Here is a 21,264-nt window from a genome sequence, read left to right on the forward strand (position 1 = left end):
GAAATGGAGGACCCAGCCAAGCCCCTTGCAGACGTTACAACCAAACTTCTTGTCCTGAATCAAAAAGCATTTAGCACAGTAACTATAAAGATATATTCCATCTCCCTTGTCAGCAATTTTGGTATAACACTACCATGGAGATTACTCTTATATAAAAGATTTATTTTTACTGAATTCTCCCCAGAAACTCAGATGTCTATTTCTTTTAAGCAAAAGGACACCGCAACCCATACAAGCCACACAGAGAGACAAGAAACGCTTCTCTAGAAGTGCCCAGGAAGCCATAAATTGGAAGACCCCAAGCCGAGGGATAGAACAGAAGAGAAACTGACAGCATCTATTTTTCAAATCAACTAAACATTCTTCCCACGACACTTAAGAAGGTTTTGTTTAGGAGAACCAACAGATCCACACTGTGAATACAACTGATGCTAACAAACGTCTGGTTATACCAACCTTGGGAAACCTCTATCACCATCACAAAGCAATAAAAAACCAAACCTTAAAAGCCCCAAGAGGGGGAAGTACCCTTAAGCTGTTTGATATTAATGTTTTCCACACAAAACAATTTGTCAGTTTTATCTTAGGCTTCAATAATCATTGTATGGGAAGGGCATGATTTTAATACGAGTTCACTCCAAAAGGAACAGCTATAAACCCTCCCCCCCCACCCAAGACAAAGTGAATACTAAGAATAATGAAAGAGGTTCGTATAGTGAACAACTTAGGGAGAGCCCCTAAAAGGCAATGAATCATTCAGAATTCTTGGCCTCATTGGAGGACTTGGGAAAACATATAATTCCTAAAACACCATAATTCTTAAGCTATGCATATTTCTTGAACACGATTTGTGAACCTCAGGGTGCGACGTACACAATGCTGAGTTCCTCTGCCCTACCTGGCCTCGCAAGGCGTATCAGAGAGATGTACACATCATGGCAGTCTCGTTCCTGCGGGATGATGAGCTGTAACAGCTGGAAGTTCTTGCAGCGAATAAGCAGAGGGCTCCCGGTAGCAGTTGTTGCCTGTTTTTCAATGGTGGAAATCTGACTGTGAAGAATCTACAACCAAAAGTCATGCGGAGAAGCTAAGCACTGATAACTGATAAATGAGACAAGCACAACCCAGATCTCCGAAGGAACACGGACAAGAAACACTTCCCCCTCCCCCCCCCCCCCCCCCCCGGCCTTTAGCTAGCTCAACACCTGCACTCAGACAACAAGAACCAATGTTCCGGGAAAGAGCCATCTAAGTTTGTCATTTTATTTTTCATTACCAAGTCTTCTGATAGCCACGCTAATTATTTAGAGCCAACTATTCAGCATACAATTTTGTACAAGTCCAGGTAAGGGAACATTTTGGTAGTCAAATGGTGAACGCACTTAATAGCTAAGATTAAATAAGGTCATGAGAAGTTAGTAAAATAAACCTCGCAATCAACAAAAGTTAGAGATGGCTCCACAGGGAGGTGCCACCATGCTCCTTAATTCCACATGGGATGCTCAAGTTCAATAGCAACTTGAGACTGTTGTTTTCTAAGCTGCTGGTAGTCAGGCAGGCTGGAGAAGAGATTTATGTTAAAGAAAATCAGGCTGAAGTGCATCTCTCTGGTGCTTCAGTGTGTGGTGGGGGGTAGGTTTCTGCTCAGTCAATGGGAACATTTGTTATCTTTTGTTATGTAGATATTGTTGACACACACTGTTACATCAGTTTCAGGTGTACAATATACTGACTCATCAACTCTATACATTATGCTATGCTCCCAAGTGTAGTCACCATCTGTCACTATTTCTCTCCACACAATAATGCCTGCCACCTTCCGCTGAAAATGTAACAATGTCCACAGAATACAGAAAAGGGAAAAATCTACAATTCAGGGATTCTGATTCTAGTCAGAGTGTCGGGAGTTGGATGGCTATATAAAATAAGATGTATCCAATGGTCTCATTACTAAGTAGCAGAAATATCTGACATTCGGACTCTTCCCTAGCTTTGCTTTCCTCCGTTTTCAAATTATCAGAAAAGTGAAGACAACATAATAACTAAACGGTCTGCATTACTGGATCCTACAAATACAATGTATTGCAAATAAGGCCCTAGCTAAGTGCTATACCGGGCACTGATGTTCTCGAATCTCTGCTTGACAGCTGTACCATGAAGCATTTACATCTCTATTTCTAGGCCTATCTTTGATGATGTTTAAATAATTAGTGTTTAAAATGAATAAGTAGATCAAGGGGATTTGACTCTGTGCAAAAGAACGCGAAGCTGACCCTCCAAAAACAGTCCTCTGAACACCCAAATATCAAAAAGCCCAACCACAGGGTCAAAACTTGTTACTCAAAACAACAGAAAATGTATAAAGCCAAAAATAAGGAATGCATACCCATGTTTCTTTTCTTGTGTCAGGTGCGTTTTCCACAAATATGACATGAGTTGCCGTCAAATACAAAGTACCTAGGGCCGCTTTTTTAGAAGATATTCGATCTACCAAGCGGACATTTTCGACCTAGAGAAATCAGTTTGACAGAGTTATCATAAAGCAAAAGACTACTCATAAAAATAAATAGTAAGTAGGTAATCTTATATTTAATCCAAAATATAATTTTGAGGATTCTCCCAATAAGAAAACCTAAAACTCATCCTCTTAATTAGATCTCAGTATGTGACTCTGTAGATCAAAAGATAAAAATTCACCAATTACTTAAAATATCATTTTAAATGTACCACAAAATTTTATAGACCATATTCTTTAAGAATGCCCTCTTTGTATTTTAAATAAGTCAGCATTTTTATTTCACTGTAATTATACAATTCCAATGGAAGGCAGGAAGTGTATGCATCATAGTTCTGAGTTTTTACAATAACCATGTATGAATTATGCCTATTAAAAGGACAATATTATATCTATGTATTTCTCGGTAGTAGAAACAGCCTTAAGGCAGTTTGCTTCCACATAAACTAGCAGGAAATATATGAGAGCAAAAAGTATCAGAGAAATGTTCTGCGTGTTTACAAGGAACACCTACCAAATTAAAATGCTCACATTCATTTATAATAAAATCTCTCTAATAAGTGGAATTTTCACCACTGACCTTGGAATGGTTAAGAGAGATCTCTGGAAACAATTTTCATCAAGCATACCTCTCTTATAGGCAGAGCAGTTTCAAGGATATGTGGATTGGGATCAGTCCAATATAAAATATAATGGACATTCTAAGATCATCTCTTCAGGGCAAGTGGAAACTGAGGGAACTATGACTCTAACAAGGCAGGGCCACCACAGTGACCAGAGGAACACTCCTATAATGATGGTGGGCTTGGCACTGCTCTCACTGAGGATCAACCATCTACAGACAGACGCTGGCTCGACCCTCACCTCTCAAGCCAAGAGGGCTGCTCGCTTCCCCGAGGAAGCTTCAGGGACTAGTGAACCACATTTGCTCCAATCTTCAGTCTAATATGGAAGTTGTGGCCCTGATGTATTTGGAGAGCACAGGGCATCCCCCCTGCTCTAGGGAAAACCTTGGAGGAGAGCAGACCTAATGAGTGCCCCTCAGGACACCAAGGTCAAACAGCACTCAAGACATTATGTTGCCTTTGTCTTCTCTGAGCCCTAGAACCAAAGCAGCCTTCTGAGAAGAGCACTGGACGGTCCCATCCCACTTCTGCCCAATTTTCAGGGATCTGATGAGGTAAATAAAAAATGTGGTATTTAAAATATGTTTTTATTCATACGACTTAGTCTGAGATGGTTGTATTATTCCTGAGGCCCTGTGAATGTCTACCTAAAAGATGCTCATTCGGGCGCCTGGGTGGCTCAGTTGGTTGGGTGACTGCCTTCGGCTCAGGTCATGATCCTGGAGTCCCGGGATCGAGTCCCGCATCGGGCTCCCTGCTCAGCGGGGAGTCTGCTTCTCCCTCTGACCCTCCCCCCTCTCATGCTCTCTCTATCTCATTCTCTCTCTCAAATAAATAAATAAAATCTTAAAAAAAAAAAAAAAGATGCTCATTCAACAGGAGGCTCTTAACCTATTAACTCATAGTTTTAAAAAGTATTTCCTTCATTACGGATATGTTCCTTTCATATCGTTATTCACCACTGTGTCTCTTGTAAATGGCCTTCATGTCGCTGGTTTATTTTCCTACTAGATGATCATCATTTCTTATGTACTCATAAGAACTCTATCAGTAAGGAGAAGAGCCTACAGCCGAATTTTTATTTGTGTGTTTTATAATTTCTTCTTTACCAAACTCTTTTACTGCCTCTACTAATTTTCTCAGTGAGGTCTCTTGGACACTCTGATAGGAATATTTTCTGTAATAATCTGTTTCTTCTTTTCCAGTATTCATACATCTTTTCCTCTCCTTGTTTACTGGCAGATTGCTGTGAATACCAGCAACAGCATTCATGCACATTTTCATTTGTTTCTTTTTTTAATAACATCTTTATTGAGATACCCACCCACTTAAAGTGTGCTACACTGGTTTTTAGCATATCCACAGCATTGTGCATACCATCCTCATGCATCCATCACCACGATCAATTTTAAAACATTTTCTTCGCCCCTCAAAGAAACCCTGAACCCATTAGCATTCACTCTTCACTTCTTCCCCAACCACCTCAGCACTAGGCAACCGTCAGTGTACTTCTTCTCAGTGGATTTGCCTATTCTGGACATTTCATATAAAGGGGCTCCTACAATATGTCGTACTTTGTGACTGGCTTCCTTCATTCAGCCTCATGTTTTCAACCCATGTTTCAATCCAAGTTGATCCATCTGTACAATGTGTCAGTACTTCATTGCCTTGTATTGCCAATAATATTCCATTATAAAGATATAGATACATCACATTTTATGTATCCATTTGTCAGTGGATGGACATTGGGGTTGTTTCTACTTTTTTTTTAAATTTTACATTGTTTTTTATTTTATTATGTTATGTTAATCACCATACATTACCTCATTAGTTTTTGATGTAGTGTTCCATGATTCATTGTTTGCATATAACACCCAGTGCTCCATTCAGTACGTATCCTCTTTAATACCCATCACCAGGCCAGCCCATCCCCCCACCCCCCTCCCCTCTAGAACCCTCAGTTTGTTTCTCAGAGTCCATCGTCTCTCATGGTTTGTCTCCCCCTCTGATTTCCGCCCCCCTTCATTTTTCCCTTCTTACTATCTTCTTTTTTTTTTTTTTAACATATAATGTATTAGTTGTTTCAGAGGTACAGGTCTGTGATTCATCAGTCTTGCACAATTCACTGCGCTCACCATAGCACATACCCTCCCCAATGTCTACCACCCAGCCACCCCATCCCTCCCACCCCCCACCTCTCCAGCAACTCTCAGTTTGTTTCCTGAGATTAAGAATTTTGGCTATTATGAATAATGCTGCTATGAACGTTCTTGTGCAAGCTGTTGTGAGGACATTTGTTTTCATTTCTCTTGGGTATATACATATACACACACATACATCCAGGAATGGAAATGCTGTGTCATATGCTAACTCTGTTTAACATTGTAAGGAACTTCCACATTATTTTCCAAAGCGGTTGTACCATTTAACAATCCTACTACCAATGTATGAAGTTCTAATTTTTCCATATCTTTGAGAACACTTTTTATGCTCTCTCTTTCTGATTACAGCCATCCTAGTAGGTGTAAGATAGTATCTCACTATGATTTTGCTTTGCATTTCTCCGATGATTAATGATGTTGAGCATCTTTTCATGTGTACCTCTATTTTTAATGGGAACACTTCCAATATTTCACCATTGAGTTTGATGTTGATGTTTTGTTATCACATTGTGGAAGTGACCTATTCTTCATTCACTAAGAATTTTGATTTTTAAAAATCAGGAATGAACACTGTGTTTTTTAAAATATGTATTTGGATGAATATTTGCTTTTTTACTTTAGTCCTACATTACAATAGCAATAGATTTCTTAATCTTTAAACAAGTCTTGGATTCTCAGGATTGGTGTTTTAATATTTCTTGTATTTTACCAGCTATAACTGTTTTGTTTTCTGTTTTGTTTTTGCATCTATACTTTTAAGAGAGACTGACATGTACCAGCCTATTTGTTCTACTTTTATCAGGTGAATTCATCACGATTATGATGACATTAATTAGAAAGATTTCATCATACACATTTTTTGAAACAAAAAAATACAAAAAAGGTACTTCTTTATACAGAATTAATTATTTAATAATTCTTTCCATTTCTTATGTGGTTATATATCTACTCAATGTTACCATTTTTTAAAAAGATTTTATCTTTTTTAAAAGATTTTATTTATTTATTTATTTGACAGAGAGAGACACAGCGAGAGAGGGAACACAAGCAGGGAGAGTGGGAGAGGGAGAAGCAGGCTTCCCCCCGAGCAGGGAGCCCAATGCGGGGCTCGATCCCAGGACCCTGGGATCATGACCTGAGCCGAAGGCAGACACTTAACAACTGAGCCACCCAGGTGCCCCAAAAGATTTTATTTTTTTAAGTAATCTTTACACCCAACGTGGGGCTTCACAACCCCAATTTCAAGCGTCACACGTTTTACCGACTGAGCCAGCCAGCTTCCCTTCAATGTTACCATTTTTTACTAAATCTCATTTTGACATCTATTGTCTTTACAAATTATCTTCTAATCGCTGGTTTTCAAATTCTTAGACATTTTTAATTCCTATCTGTGGGTGAATCCCTCCCCCTTTAACCTTTCTCTCATTCCTAAATTGTGAACTATGTTTTAACTTTCTTGTGATTAGATAGGCAAAGGGTTTTCTTCAAAGTAACAAGTCTTGGATCTACAAATTTACTAATTTTTCTCTTTTCTAATTGTTTAATTTCTGCTCCTTTGTTAATAATATTTCAGCTTTCCTTGGTATATCATGTGTCTTTGTTTGTTTCTTTGTTCCTTTCTGAACTCTCAGGTTCGAGTCAGCTCATTCATTGTCATTCTTTTTGTTTAATAACAAGTCTTAAAGTCCAATCATTTTCCTCCAAGTAAATCTTTGGCTGCACCTTATGGGTTTTATTTGCAGTATTCTTGTTCTTCGTCCTTTCTAGAAGAGTCTATAACTGCATTTTTTTTTTATTGCTTCTTTGACCCAGGAGTATTTAAGGAGAATATTTTTCAATTCCCACATGATCAGATTATTTTATTTAAACTTTTGTCATTAAATGTTCTATTCTGAACTAACAACAAGAAAGGTCTTATGGAAGACAGTTGTGGGAGAAGAAAAAAAGGAGATATATTATTTTTGGAACATTTCTATGGGAAAATACTGATTTGCATGCTAAAATATAACTACCTAAATTAAGTGGAGGTTCAGGGGTGATACACTAGTTAACAGCATCTAAAAGCGTAATGTAAATGATTTTCCCTGCCCTTAGGACTAAGGAGACAAAACTTTATTGGGATAATCAGATTGAACATAAGGTAATATTTTGAGGCAAACGTAATTTAGTATGGATTATTCTCTCCATAGAAGTGAAGGAAGCTATACAGCTCAGATTATTTTTAGAAAGGCTTAGTGAAACAGAACGAGGTTCGCAGATGGTGGTAGATTAGAATACTTAATGAGATTTTTTTTTCTGTGTCTTTTTGTTAACTTTGGCTGCTGTTGCAGGAAAATTACATTTCCAAAATTTGGCAATAGTTCTTATAGGTCCCATTGCTGTTAAAAGTAATTTTGAAGTAGAGGGAGAAAAAAGGAAATAAAAAAATGAGGGAAACAAGAAGAGCACAATTTCCCAGTGATCTGTAACAACAAAATAAATGAGTAATAAAAATTAAAATTCAATTGTCTGAGAAGTTGTGTGATGATAGGGAGCACTGCTCAGAGGCCACCACATGGTTTACACTAAGATAACCAGAACATTCTTGACTATGACTCTAGAGTCAGTCAACTGTAGATAAAATGAAACAAATCTCAAGAGTTTGGACACCATCTTGACGATCCTCTGGCTCAATAACTCTGCCTCATTGTTCAGCTAACTTAATTCTACCTTATTTAGACATATAATAAGCTATATGGTAATAAGGCCTATTTCATGCCTGGAGAGACAGGACTCAGGAAACTACCAGCTTCCCTAGACAACGTTATTATGATTCATTTGTGCATTCCAGGAACACCATGCTTAAGACACACTAGGTATTCAATACTCTGCAAATTGCAGTTCATCTATGCAAAAACATTTTACAGCATATTATTAATTTTTTTTAAAGATTTTATTTATTTGACAGAGACAGATATAGCAAGAGAGGGAACACAAGCAGGGGGAGTGGGAGAGGGAGAAGCAGGCTTCCCTCCGAGCAGGGAGCCCGATGTGGGCCTCGATCCCAGGACCTGGGATCATGACCTGAGCCGAAGGCAGACGCTTAATGCCTGAGCCACCCAGGCGCCCCAGCATATCATTAATTCTTGAGTGTGCCTTTTTCATATTCTGACATTTCTGAAAATGGAATTCGTCTTACAGTTAATGTGTAAGAAGCTGTTATGTCATGTAATTGGCAGTACTTCTGTCTTTCTTTGTGGGATATAAGATCTTGGTGCATCTTACCATCACTGATGTCTTAGATTTGCTGAAATGCAGTTAAATTTGTAGTCAGTGGCACATAAATTATATTTGAAATCATGAGACCCAGAGAGGTTACCCAGGGAGAACATGTAGAGTGAGAAGAGAAGAAATCTGAGGAAATCCAATCTTTAAAGATCGACAGAAGAAGAGGAATCAGAAAAGCGAACTAGAAAGGAATCCAGCTGGAAGAGAACCATCAGGAGAGCATGCTGTCAAGGAACCATGTGCAGAAGAAATGGTTTAAGAGAAAGGAAGTGTCCACTCCCAATGCTGCTGAGAGATCAAGTAAGGCAATCATTGCAAACTGCCCACTGGATTCAGTGACATGGAAGACACTGGTGACCTTAGCGGGAGTGGTCCTGGGAGCACAAGGATCAGTAAGAGAGGAATGAGCTCCACAGGAGCTGAGAAAGAGAGACTCTTCTCTTTGTCAAAGTTAAGGGTGGAACTGGGCAGAAGCCAGAGTGGGATAGCCTGAGCATTGAAACTCCATCCTGGAGCAGCAGAGGACCAAAGAATAGGAGGAGCCTTCCAGAAACAACTGGCACGTCAAGACATGTTAAAGAAAGAATCCTAGGGCGCCTGGGTGGCTCAGTTGGTTGAGCGACTGCCTTCGGCTCAGGTCGTGATCCTGGAGTCCCGGGATCGAGTCCCACATCGGGCTCCCTGCTCGGCGGGGAGTCTGCTTCTCCCTCTGGCCCTCCCCACTCTCATGCTCTCTCTATCTCATTCTCTCTGTCTCAAATAAATAAAAAATAAAATCTTTAAAAAAAAAAGAAAGAAAGAAAGAAAGAATCCTATTATGCTGCCAATGAGGGGGCATCTGGAACTGTGATACAGAAAATACAACAACTCCCATTAGGAGGAACTCATGAGAAATACATTTTAAAAGATCAGAAAAAGGAGATGAGGTTTGCTGGGCAAGGACTTATTTCTCCTGTTAATACCAAAGTCTTCCCCAATCCTTGAAAGCTCTCTCCCCTGGCCTTAAAAACTGGCCTTTTTGGGGCGCCTGGGTGGCTCAGTCGGGTAAGCGGCTGCCTTCGGCTCAGGTCATGATCCCAGGGTCCTGGGATCAAGCCCCATGTTGGGCTCCCTGCTCAGTGGGGAGCCTGCTTCTCCCTCTCCCTCTGTCTGCCTCTCTGCCTACTTGTGCTCTCTCTCGAGATCTCTCTGTCAAATAAAATCTTAAAAAAAAAAAAAACCTAGTCTTTTTTTTTAAAAAGATTATGAAATGTGTACTTATTTACATAATGTTTAAAGTTTCAGAAATATAGAAAGAAGGAAAGAAAATTACCCCTAGTCCCACAATCCAAACATAAGCACTTTTAATTTTTTGGTGTATTTTAGAAAATATTTCTATTTAAGCATTATTTGATTAGGTAATGAAGTGCCAGAACCAGAAGAAATCATTCCGGGATGGGCAGGAAAAGTCTTTTGCTTTACTGAGCCTCGCCTTTGCCCCATTTCTTCAGGACAGTTTTTATCCACCATGATGTGGTGATGGGTTGGACGAGGACAGTGTAGCTAGGTAAGAGGCACGTTTTAATTCTCCACAGCTGGGTCACGGAACACAGACACATGAGTGGGAGTGGGTGGTGAGACAATCTCTGACCTGACCACCTCAGTGGGAGCAGAAGATTATGCCAGAGAGGGCTGTGGAAACGCAAACCTCCATGGGAACTGGCAGGAATTCCAGGGAGAGTTTTGGATTTCCAAAGGGAAAAAATGGGAGTGTTCAAAATAGCCTTCCCAATAGTTTATAGATCAGGCCAATCTCGGCTGTCATTTGGTTTATGTCAAAATTACCAAAATAATAATAATAAAAACAAAAACAAATATTTTTAGAGTACTTACTCTATGCCATGAACTGTGCCGTCACTTTGCATGAGTGACCTCAGTTAATCTCCACAATAACCCCATTAGTTAGGTCCTTACATAATCCCCAGTTCGCAGTTCCTGGGGACCAGTTTCCCCAGGCCACTCAGGCAGTGTGTGGTGAGGCTCAGCCTGGAGCTAGGGTCTGCCTAACTCAGAGCCCAAGTTCATCAGGCACCGAAATGTGGGCACCGGTGAATGCCTCTGAGGTCCTTTTAGTCCTGTTCTTCAACATCAATATATATGGAATAATCGATAAACAATTCTTTTAAAACCAGTTTTATACATGAAAATTAGTATTTGAAAATTGAATGCTTGCAGACAAAATTATACGATAAAACCATATTCACAAACCACTATCAGCATAATCTTTGAGATTAACCCAAAGACAGAAAGCCTGGGCATTGAATACAAGAGCCCAAATGCTGGCAAGAGGGTTCTCAGAACTAATAAAAGAGAGACCCCCAAACGTCCAACTCCATTCAACAAAATGCCCATGCAGAGCACCATGTTAGGTCCAAAGAAGAACAAAAGGGTGAATAAGAGTGAACCTTTGTTTATCCTCAAGAATCTTACAGACTCAATGGAAGAGCCTGTGCCCCAGGTTAACGGCCTTTTCATTCCATCCCTGCTCTGCTGGCTTTAGATTGAGGGGGAAAAAAAGGTTTTATCAGCTTTTCTAGGCCAAGGCTGAAAAGCTTCAGTGAAAACCCTGAGCCCTGCCACGTCACTGCCAGGTCTGAAACAGGACACCCGGCTGCAGAACACAAGCCTGCTCCGTCCTTCCCTCGCCCCCTGGGAATCAGGGGAACCTTGGAAATCACTGAGACACAGAGCCTCTCTTCAGCAACTCTCGATCACAACACCTTCTAATTTCAGTCTTAATAATAGAATATGAGCCTTGACCTTCTACTCTGTAGGTCGAATATTGGATTGTGGAACATTCTGGATTCCAGAATCATACCAGACTCTCTACAAAGGTAAAGCTACTCTTCAGGACAGCAGTCTGCAGTGCGGGCTAGGATTACCTTCTACCGAAAAAGAAGAGAGGCAAATGTCACTGGCCACCAGCTTCGCTTGGACCAAAGACCAAGTCCTCAATACCATATAAATTAGGCTGAAGGTCACTGCCAATCATCTGGGGGAAGGGATCGGATCCAGAGGTTGCTGAACAGGGAGAAATCAAAATGCCTGCAGTAGCCAAAACCTGGGACAAGTTTATGTTCTAATCTAAGAAAAGCAGCTAGATAAATAGTTTGTTGTGCTAAATTTGGTATCATGACATTTTCTAATTCTACCAACATGAAAAGTAAAGTATTTGCGAGTCAGGAGGCCTGGACTCTGGTGCCGGTTCTGGTTTTGGAACTGAACTCTGGGGGCGCTGGGCAGTTTACTCACTATCTCTGGGTTTCCACTTCTATAAAGGACCTAAAGGATATTTAGTGTCTTTCTCCACTCTACCAGGCTGCAGTTAGAACTCAGTGGTATGGGTCCTTTACAGAGAGGCCAGAAAGCACATGCAACAGTAACTGTGAAAATACAAACCATAATGATTCCGTGTTCACTTCTCCGGAAATTCAGCCACTCGGTAACATGGTTGGCCAACAGAACTCCTGGGGTCCCCTAAGGAAAGGAAGCACCAGAGTCTGCACCCACATCCAGCATTCAGGGCCCAAAGGACAGAGATGAACAGGGCAAGCCTACTAGCCTGGGGGAGAAGCAGCCTGAGCAGAGAATGGCTCTTCCCCAGTCTCCAGGCTCCCTTTCCCTTTCCTCTTTCTGGAGTCTGAGGACTTGGCTTCCTGTGAATCCTGGAGGACTTGGTAAGACTTCTTGGGTTATTTCTACCTCTGATAATTAAGTATCATGTGGTTTTCAGTCTGAATTAATAAAGTATCTTACTGTAGTATTTAAAAGAAAGTACTCTGGTTGCCTTTCTATAACAGATGACACCAGACTGCATCTTTGTTAAAGTATTATATTTAATCTTAATGCTCATAAAATTCTTTAAGATAAAATGAAAGAAAACATCATATACAACATACGTGTATGTCATTTCTGAAAACATAATATTTTAAAATCTATCAATCTAGGCGCCTGGGTGGCTCAGTTGGTTAAGCGACTGCCTTCGGCTCAGGTCATGATCCTGGAGTCCCGGGATCGAGTCCCGCATCGGGCTCCCTGCTCAGCGGGGAGTCTGCTTCTCCCTCTGACCCTCCCCTCTCTCATGCTCTCTGTCTCATTCTCTCTCAAATAAATAAATAAAATCTTTAAAAAAAAAAAATCTATCAATCTAGTCATCCACTTTTCTACAGTCTTTAATGGTGATATTCAGGCTACACAGCATACAGACCAATCTGGCTTCTAACTGCCCACCCATCACATTCCCACATCACTGGTCAGAAAGTGGCTAGGTGACAAGGGGGGATGAGAGCAGACACCAAACTTGAGGCCGTTACAATAATGAAAAACTAAAAGTCAAGGCAGACTTCATTTTTCCTAAAGGGTTCTTCCATTATAAGCAGAACAGGTCAGATGAGCCACAAAATGTGAAGATGGACGACACAAAAATGTGCAATATTACTTCAGTTTGAAATACACAATCGTTAATGTAGGTCTATTACATTGTACAGTAATTAGCACAGTGATTAGGAGAAGCGGTGCATGTCCCAAAGCTGGGACATGGAAGCTCCCGGGTTGGGGAGCCATCCCTGGACATCCACAGGCCTGGGTGCGGAGGCCGCTCTGGCTTGAAGTCACGCCCACTCCCTCACTCCCCCACTAGCTAATTGCTGAGAATCACAATCAGGCCAATCCAGGACTACTTTTCCAGAAAAGCCAATGGTAAAGAAGGAAGCACAATTATGGCAGATTCCTTTCAACTTCTCCCTTTTGAGCAGAGGGATAACGAAGGAAGGGTAATAAGAACAGCAACACTATGATTTACTGAGCAACTAGCAAGTGCCAGGTATTGTACTAAGTGTGGTCCATACACTATTTCTAACCCTAGCTGAAAGGTAGACGTGATTATCCCATTTTACAAATGATAAAATAGAAGTACATGAAGAGTAAACCAATTGCCCATGGACTCACAGCTAGAGAGTGGCAGACCCAGTTTTAAACCAGAAGTATCTGATGCCACATCCATTTCCCCAAGCCCCTCCTGTGCTCTACTTCTGCAGTCCAGAACTAGTATTGTAAATAAGGAAAGGCATCATGGCTGAAAGCCTATCTTCTATTTTCCCTAAAATTTCCATTAGAGAGTTACATAGTTAACAAGTAAAAAGCTCTGGCTAAAGCTAAGGCATTGATAATTCACTATAGCACAGTCTGGTTGGCCAGTGAACCCTATTCACTCCATCTTGTCTGGAGGGGCCAACCCCCATGGTACGGCGGTCATTACAGCCTGGAGAGCCTGGTTCCCCAAATGGTCCCAGGACTAGCTGGACAGTCTTGAAATGAGTATTGGCATGTTTTACATCCTAAGGTGTAATGCCATCCTGCAGCAGCATCAGGAGAACCATTTAAGAAATCAAGTTCCACTTCTAGCCAGCCATGCATTAATTATAGAAACATCTACCCCATTAGAAATTCTGAATGGTTTTATTTACGGTAGGTGTCTCTGTGTTGCCAAGCAAGATGTTGTAAGTTTGAAGCCAGAGGTCCAGGATAATGAATGATCCCACCTATAAGTGCATGTGTGAGAGAAAAAAAAAGCGTGTATCTTGGTGGTTGTTAATAATAAATAGTAATGGATAAACAAATCCATAAGAGAGACTTCGAGATTTAATTCTTGCTCCCACTGAATGCTCACTTCACGTCTGCGACTTCATTTTCCCCTGTGGAAGTAGTGGGAGCAACAGAATATACAAGGAAGGTGGGCTACATGATTATTGTTGCAAAGTTATCTTGACGAAGAAGAAAGAGTGAAGCAATAAAACATTCCTCAGACCGTTTTGAATCTCTTTAGAAGAAAAAGCATTTGATTTTTCCAACTTAAAAAGAAGCACTTCTAATACCGTATTGTCTATTTGAACGTTGCTAAGAGAATAGATCTTAAAAGTTCTCCTCACAAGAAAAAAAATTTGCAACAATATGAGGGGATGGATGTTAACTAGACCTATTGTGGTGATCATTTTACAACAGGAACATATATCAAGTCATTATGTTGTGTATCTTAAGCTAACACAATGTTACATGTCAATTATGTCTCAATAAAACTGGAAAAATAAAATCATATTGTAAAATGTTACATAATAAACTTGTCTGCATAAAAAATTAAAAATAAAGAGCACTTTTTTTCGTACTGACATACAGTTGTTTAAACAAATAATAAGGGTAGTCAAGAGGCTTCAGGAGTTTTCTAATATAGCCATTTGATAGAATAATCAGGAACACTAATCCTTCTCCCAAAAGGCAGATTTAAACTGTTTAAAACTATAAAACCAACGCAAGTCTTTTCCCAGGACCATTTTATTCAGAGGTCAGATATTGGAGAGGAACTAAGGGCAAAAATCACAAAGCACAGTCCAAGAAAATATATGACATGCAACCAGAAGAAATACTTGGACATTCTGCCCTTCATAAAACCCCTATCTTTGATATAACAGAGACAAATGCTAGTGGGATACACACATTGAGACTGTATAAAAATAATCCTATTTCCAAGCTGCCTAAAAATGTATCCTGCTGTGAAACTAAATTGTTTTTGAAAACAGAGTTAATATAGTCGGATATAATACAAAGCAAGGTACCTATGACAGAATCCCATGAAAATTAGCCAGCTGCCATCCATCAGCTTTTAATTAAGCCCTTCTAATTTGTTAATGTTATTGATTTGTTGAGTGGCTACTCTGTACCAAGTACCCAGACTATTCATCAAAAGGCTTCTAACTAGTAACACTGCCTGCAGATTATCTCCCTCCACCTCTGTGAGGAATTTTCCAGGAGCAAGAGAGAAAAATCTCAACATCATATTGCTTAAGACAAAAGGGATCTTACTGAAGTATGCATCCATAAACATCTGTGGTGGGGCTGGCTTCAGACTGGCCAGAGGTTCAAAACACCCAGCTGCTCGCCCTCATCTCTCTGTGTTCCCCCTCCGCTGGCTCTTGGCTCTCTGCTTATGGCAGCTCTGGCAGCCCAGCCACACCTTCCACCATTCCCATGGCCGGTGTAGAAAAGCACCAAAGGCCCAAGCAAACACTCAGTGCCTTTCACTGGGTCACATGCTTATCCTTAAACCAGCGATGACTTGATGGCCAGACTTGAGGTGCAAGACACACCACAAACACAGGGACTGAGAACCGAGCAGGCATGCCCCCGAGAGGGAGTGGTGAGAGCAAATGGTGACCGGCCAAGGCCAGCGCACGCCCACCACACGAACTATTCCCAGGGCTGTCGCCCAAGCACTCATCCCACCACACACTCCTGTCACGTCATTCCATATTCAAAACCCCAGGGGCTCCCTGCTGCTGCTGGGCTTTCCACAACCTGTCCCCCCTACCTTTTCAGCAGGTTCCCTTTTTCATACCCCAAACTACTGCCAATATCCTATGCCAGATGCCACTGATTATTCTCTGAAGATACACTGATCTACCAGAGTCTATGCATGTGAAGATAATCCTTCATCCCATTTCTTCCTCTACCACCTAGCTGGTGGAGCTCTCATCTTCAACCTTACTTCCCCAAGCACCAACTCCTCTCTGGACAGAACTAGTTTCAACCAGCTTAACTGAAGTAAGAGGGTTCAAATTTGAAAAGATGAAAACCCAGTTTGAAACAGACTCGTAATCCAAGGGGTTTAGACAGATCCATGGGTAGATATTCATAGAAAAGTTCATCCCAGTAATCTTGATCTAATTTTCAAAAGTAAGGGGGAAAAGGATAGATGTGTCTACCCAGGCTATTTTGTTATGGTAGTTGCACAAAAGGACACTGAAAATGAATAAAGATTCTGGAATCATATGCACATTAGAAGGATATTTATTTGGTGTGTCAGCTTCCAAAGTGAAATATCTACACATTTCCCCAATTTGCTGGAAAATTGGAAATTGGGTACTTGATAGACCTATTTATACAGATTTTTAGGCCACCTACAAATCTCTGAATAATTCCAACAAATAATGTTATACTCTGGGGAAAACATAAGCTTTGCAAAATTTGCTTTTAAAAGATTAAAAAAATCAGTCAAATTTCTCTATAGATAAGGATATTTTTACCCAGCTTAAGTCAAGGTAAAGGAAACATCTTGATGATTTCGGACAGCCTTGAATGCCTATAAATGGGCAGGTTGTTGAGTTCCATCTACCTATACAATCGTTAAAACAGTAGATTTGGCTGAAATTTAGCTAAGCTTAAAAAAAAATTCCCCGAGAGGGATAATAAAGCTAAAATAGTTAGAGACATGGAGCCATAGCTCCTTAGCTGCTAGGAATTCTTGGAAAAAGCAGAGACAAGAAAAGGGGAGACCATTTTTGCTCAGGGGAAACTACAAACGTTATGCCAGCCAAGTCTCATAAATAAAAAGTCAGGCACTTGAGAGTTTTGTACAGGGTCCATATAATTTATTTTGGTAGGATGACCCTGGATGTGTAGGCTTAAAAGAACATGTGCTGTTGAATAAGAGGACAGTCCCAGGATTTATTTCAACACCACCTTAAAATAACCTCCACCAAAAATACCATTTTCAACAAACTCAAATAAGAGAAAAAGAGGAAGAAAGATGTTACGAGGAAAGTAAATGGAGAACAGATGCTAGGCCCATTGTAACTCAAAGAATAAATGTATGGAGTAATCTATTAAAGATCATTGGTTTAAAAACAATAATCATGTTAAAAAAAAAAATAAAACAGTCTCAGGAGACTGAGTCCTTCCCATGAAGCACTACAGAAAGTCAAGGGCTTATTTTGATGGTGATTTTCCTCCAAAAGTATTTCCAAAATTCTAAAATGCTTCTGAAGTTGACATATTTTTGACAAAGGCACTATTAGAAAAGCATAGACCGTTTACTTATATAGCTCTATGGGAAAACATTTTTCCAAGGGCAAGTTGTGCCAGTTGGAACTTAATGCTGGTCCAAAGAGAGGAGACAGCCGGTCATGGAGAGAACCAAGTCGTACACACCCTTCCCACCATCTTCTGGCAAGTATCAGGGCCAGAGGACAGAAGGGTACAGCCGTCGACCCAGGGCAAGGCCATGTTCCAGCTCATTTACACATTCGCATGCCTCACCCAGGGCTCCCAGCCCCCGAGGACAGACCCATAATCCACACCACATTCTTCTCCTTCTCCTCCCTCTGGAAGCCATTGCTGCCATTCTGAGAAATAAGGATAAAGCAGAATGCTTTGCAGACACCAAAATGTGGTAGCCTCTTCTGGGCTCAAGAAGAAAGGCTGCACTGCTCTCCTATCACGATGAGCTGAGGCTACCAAGGACAGTGAGGACCCACTCACCCAGCACTGCGTGACCTCTCCAGCTGGACACCCAAGACCTGCCTCCGTAAGCCCACCTTCCCTTGACCACTCCACGACACAGCGACCACCCTCTACCCTGTGGATGGCTGGGACCTTTCTGGTCATTGCCATTTACTTCGCATTTACCCTGTGCTGCCTGCTCTTTTCACCGGACAACTTGCATTGTTTCTGCAAATATACATCCTCAAGGCAGGCATGGATTCTTTCATTCCCACTATCCTCTGCAGCACCATGAGCAACGCTAGGTCCACACTTACATTAGAACTGTGGGAAGAAAGAAGGAGGCACAGTCTGCAGCTTATTGGCTTCCTGAAATGAGAGTCCACAGAAGTGATCTCAGAGCAACATCACAACCCATGACTGTAGGACCCGAAGGGCAGGCACTGTGCCCTTTTCACCTTTCCATCCTGATTCCAAGCACGGGTATGTGCTAACGTATTTTCCAGTGAATCAAAATTAACGTTATCGTAAAAACGAAGTATGTGAGGGCTTGTAGGTAGAATCCGGCAAGATTAACTAGGAATGTTTTATTACTGAATTTGAATGTTCAGACAAGAAGGTAAGAAAGGTTCAAGCGTGGAAGATGTTGTGAGTACAAAACAAGAAACAGAGATGGAAAAAAAAAAAAAAAAAAAAACCCTTCACGTGTGAAAGGGAAAACTAAGTGCCATGCAAACAACTTAGAACTAATAAGACTTTTGACTTTTTTCCACAGCTGGGAGACGGTATGCTGCTGTCGTTGAGAACTCAGTCTTTAAAAGCTGCTGTGAACACAAGCCCGCAGGTAAAAATAAAAGCTACACCATTAAACTAGATTTGAGATTTTTTTTTAAGTCCACTAGTCGTGACACAGGGTGAAGGTTACCCCACTGGTGCAGAATCTGAGAAGTTTCAAGAAAGGTAGTTTGCCTCTGCTTTAGGTCAGAAGTTCCCTACGCGACCACTGTATATGAATACATAGCTCTTCATAACATCCTTCTTTGTCGAGTTGAGACTAATCAAGACACAAGTGTCCTGTCAGTTTGCGGGTACGCTGCGGAGCTGGGCTTCCAGTTCCTATGCAAGATGTTTTCTTCATGCTGTCATTTGTAACACGCTTTGTGAAAATCCGTGGGATTACAGCTTTGGTTACACTGTTAAATTTAAAGCCTGATTTTCCTTGCAAAACTAAAATCTGTGAGGTTGGTACCAAGTCCATCCTTCTATTTTCTTGTAAAGTACTTCTGAATTAACGAAATATTAGCATAACTGTGTAAACAAATAAGAATAAAAATGGTAAGGAACAAGGCTGTTGAAAGGTAGTGAAGCTTGGACACAAGATCACATTAAGCCATTCCCTTCATGCATTCATTCATTCAATGACTGTTCATTGTGCATCTCTACTCTGTGCCAGGCACAGAGTGCTCTGGGCACTGGGGATATAGCAGTAACAAGACAAAGGCACTGCGAACATGGAGCTTGCATTCAGTTTGGGAATGAGTGGGCAGGAAACAGGTAATAAGCAAAATAAATACACGTATGCATGCCAGAAAATGCTAGGGAGGAGAGTCAAACAGGGTAAGCAGCTGGGTGTAGAGAGGCACCAGCAAGTCCAGGAAAGTCCCCTCGAATCAAATTATTGGATATTTCAGTCGAGAACCAAAGTAAGTAAGAGAGCCGGCTGTAAGGAAATCTGGAGAAAGAGCATTCCAGGCAAAAGGAACCACAAGTGAAGGCCATGAGCTGGAACAGTTTGGACATGCTCAAGGGTCTACAAGGAGTTGATGTTTGGACCAGAGTCTGTGAGGGGTGAAGAGCAGGAGAGGAGGGGCCCCAAGTGGCCAGGGTGATCTGTGGCATCTTCCAGGACAATGTGGGGACTCTGGCTTTCACTCTGAGTGCAGTGGGAAACAACCAGGGGGTCTCCAGGGGAAGGGTAACAGGATTTGGCAAATCTAAAAAAATGGAAGATTTTCTAAGGTCTTGGCTTACAGCGATTATATGACTACACACGTGTTTAAAGAATATGGCAATATTTTTCAATTTAATTCTTTCCTACAATGTAAGTTCCATGAAACTAGGGACCCCGTCTGTCTAGTTCACCACTGTATTTCCAGGGGCCTAAAACAGTACCTGGCCTCCAGGAAGCACTTGAGAAATATTTGATGAAGGTACATGTGAACGATTAAATGCATGAATAGGGTCTTTGAATCTATCCACTTAGCTCAAGAAGGCAGAATCCCTTTCTCCAACCTCCACTCCCCAAACTGGTTGAACAGTTTACTTCGACATGTAAGTACTGTGTAAGTGCACCTGGAATGTTCTAAATGACTTTTATGTTGCTACATGCCCTAGGGGATGATTTTCTTTCATAGCTTGGCAATAAATTTATTTCCCCGGGAATCTGTGATAAGCAGTGTTTTAACAAATGAAAAAAGAGGAGAAAAGTAAACACACAATTTTTATAAAGTTGTCATAGCCTGCCACAAAACTTTAAGTGGGGGTTATTTTTAAACTATTTTAAATGGCTGTGGGAGGAAGGGTTCGGTTTATATCCTGGGAAGTACTTTTACTCCCAAAGGCTTCAACTTCGCTGTCCACCAGGGGAAAGGGCACTAAAAAAAAAAAAAAAAAAAAAGTTTAGACTGTTCCTGGCGTAAGAAATATGGTACAAAATGAGCTGCTTGGACTCTGAGTGCAACACAAGAATACAAAACTGAACCATCACACGGGACAAAGTCATGGAATCCTGAGTGTTTGGTCAAATGGTTTAATTTCATGTATACTTCACAGCTTGTCCCATTCAGAAAAGCCAATAAAAATAAGCTTTAAATAAGGATGAGAAAAATATATGTACATCTGCTCTGTGAAAACAAACATTCCAGACACAGTTTTTCTGGTGGGGATAGGACAGAAGTGATAACCAAACAGAATCAGTTAATGATGAAAGTTCAAGGACAAATACTGAAATTTACTAATAACTAAATAAAGCACACATATACAACGTGACAGTTTCAGGTCTGTCATTCCTCACAAGATTTCCAAAGTTTCAAGGTATATAATGCCTCCATTATATCCCTTTTGAAAACTTTAATGTTATCATGTTACTTTCGTCCACGAACAAAAATCAAAGTGTGTCTCTCTGCATGCAGGCACTGGAAAACACCGCAGGGTGATGTCACTGAGGCCTTTTCTCGAGCAACATCGGCCACTGCAGAGGCTTCCTGAACAAAACTCGGCACCTTCCCTAAAATCCATGCTGATCCACATTCATCCATGTTGGATAAGTCAATGTTTTGATGAAAGAAAAATATGCTCTCAAGTATGGGTGTGAAGTTGAGTAGGG

The 21,264-nt window shown here is 40.9% G+C and overlaps 1 protein-coding gene across 1 annotated transcript in view; it reads right to left on the bottom strand.

Annotated features, from left to right (window-relative positions):
* MTMR7 (myotubularin related protein 7) overlaps window positions 1–21,264 on the bottom strand; it is a 106,264-nt gene that overhangs the window by 62,073 nt on the left and 22,927 nt on the right. Inside the window, exons 2-3 of the mRNA XM_064585616.1 lie at window positions 2,387–2,509; window positions 899–1,061 (exon numbers count right to left, since the gene is read on the bottom strand). Of these exons, the coding sequence (XP_064441686.1) occupies window positions 899–1,061; window positions 2,387–2,509 (286 nt within the window). The remainder of the gene's footprint in view (window positions 1–898; window positions 1,062–2,386; window positions 2,510–21,264) is intronic.

Source organism: Mirounga angustirostris, unplaced genomic scaffold, assembly GCF_029215605.1.
Source record: "Mirounga angustirostris isolate CCGP_5_RB_7025 unplaced genomic scaffold, mMirAng1.0.hap1 SCAF_2, whole genome shotgun sequence".
Taxonomy (NCBI): Eukaryota; Metazoa; Chordata; class Mammalia; order Carnivora; family Phocidae; genus Mirounga; species Mirounga angustirostris.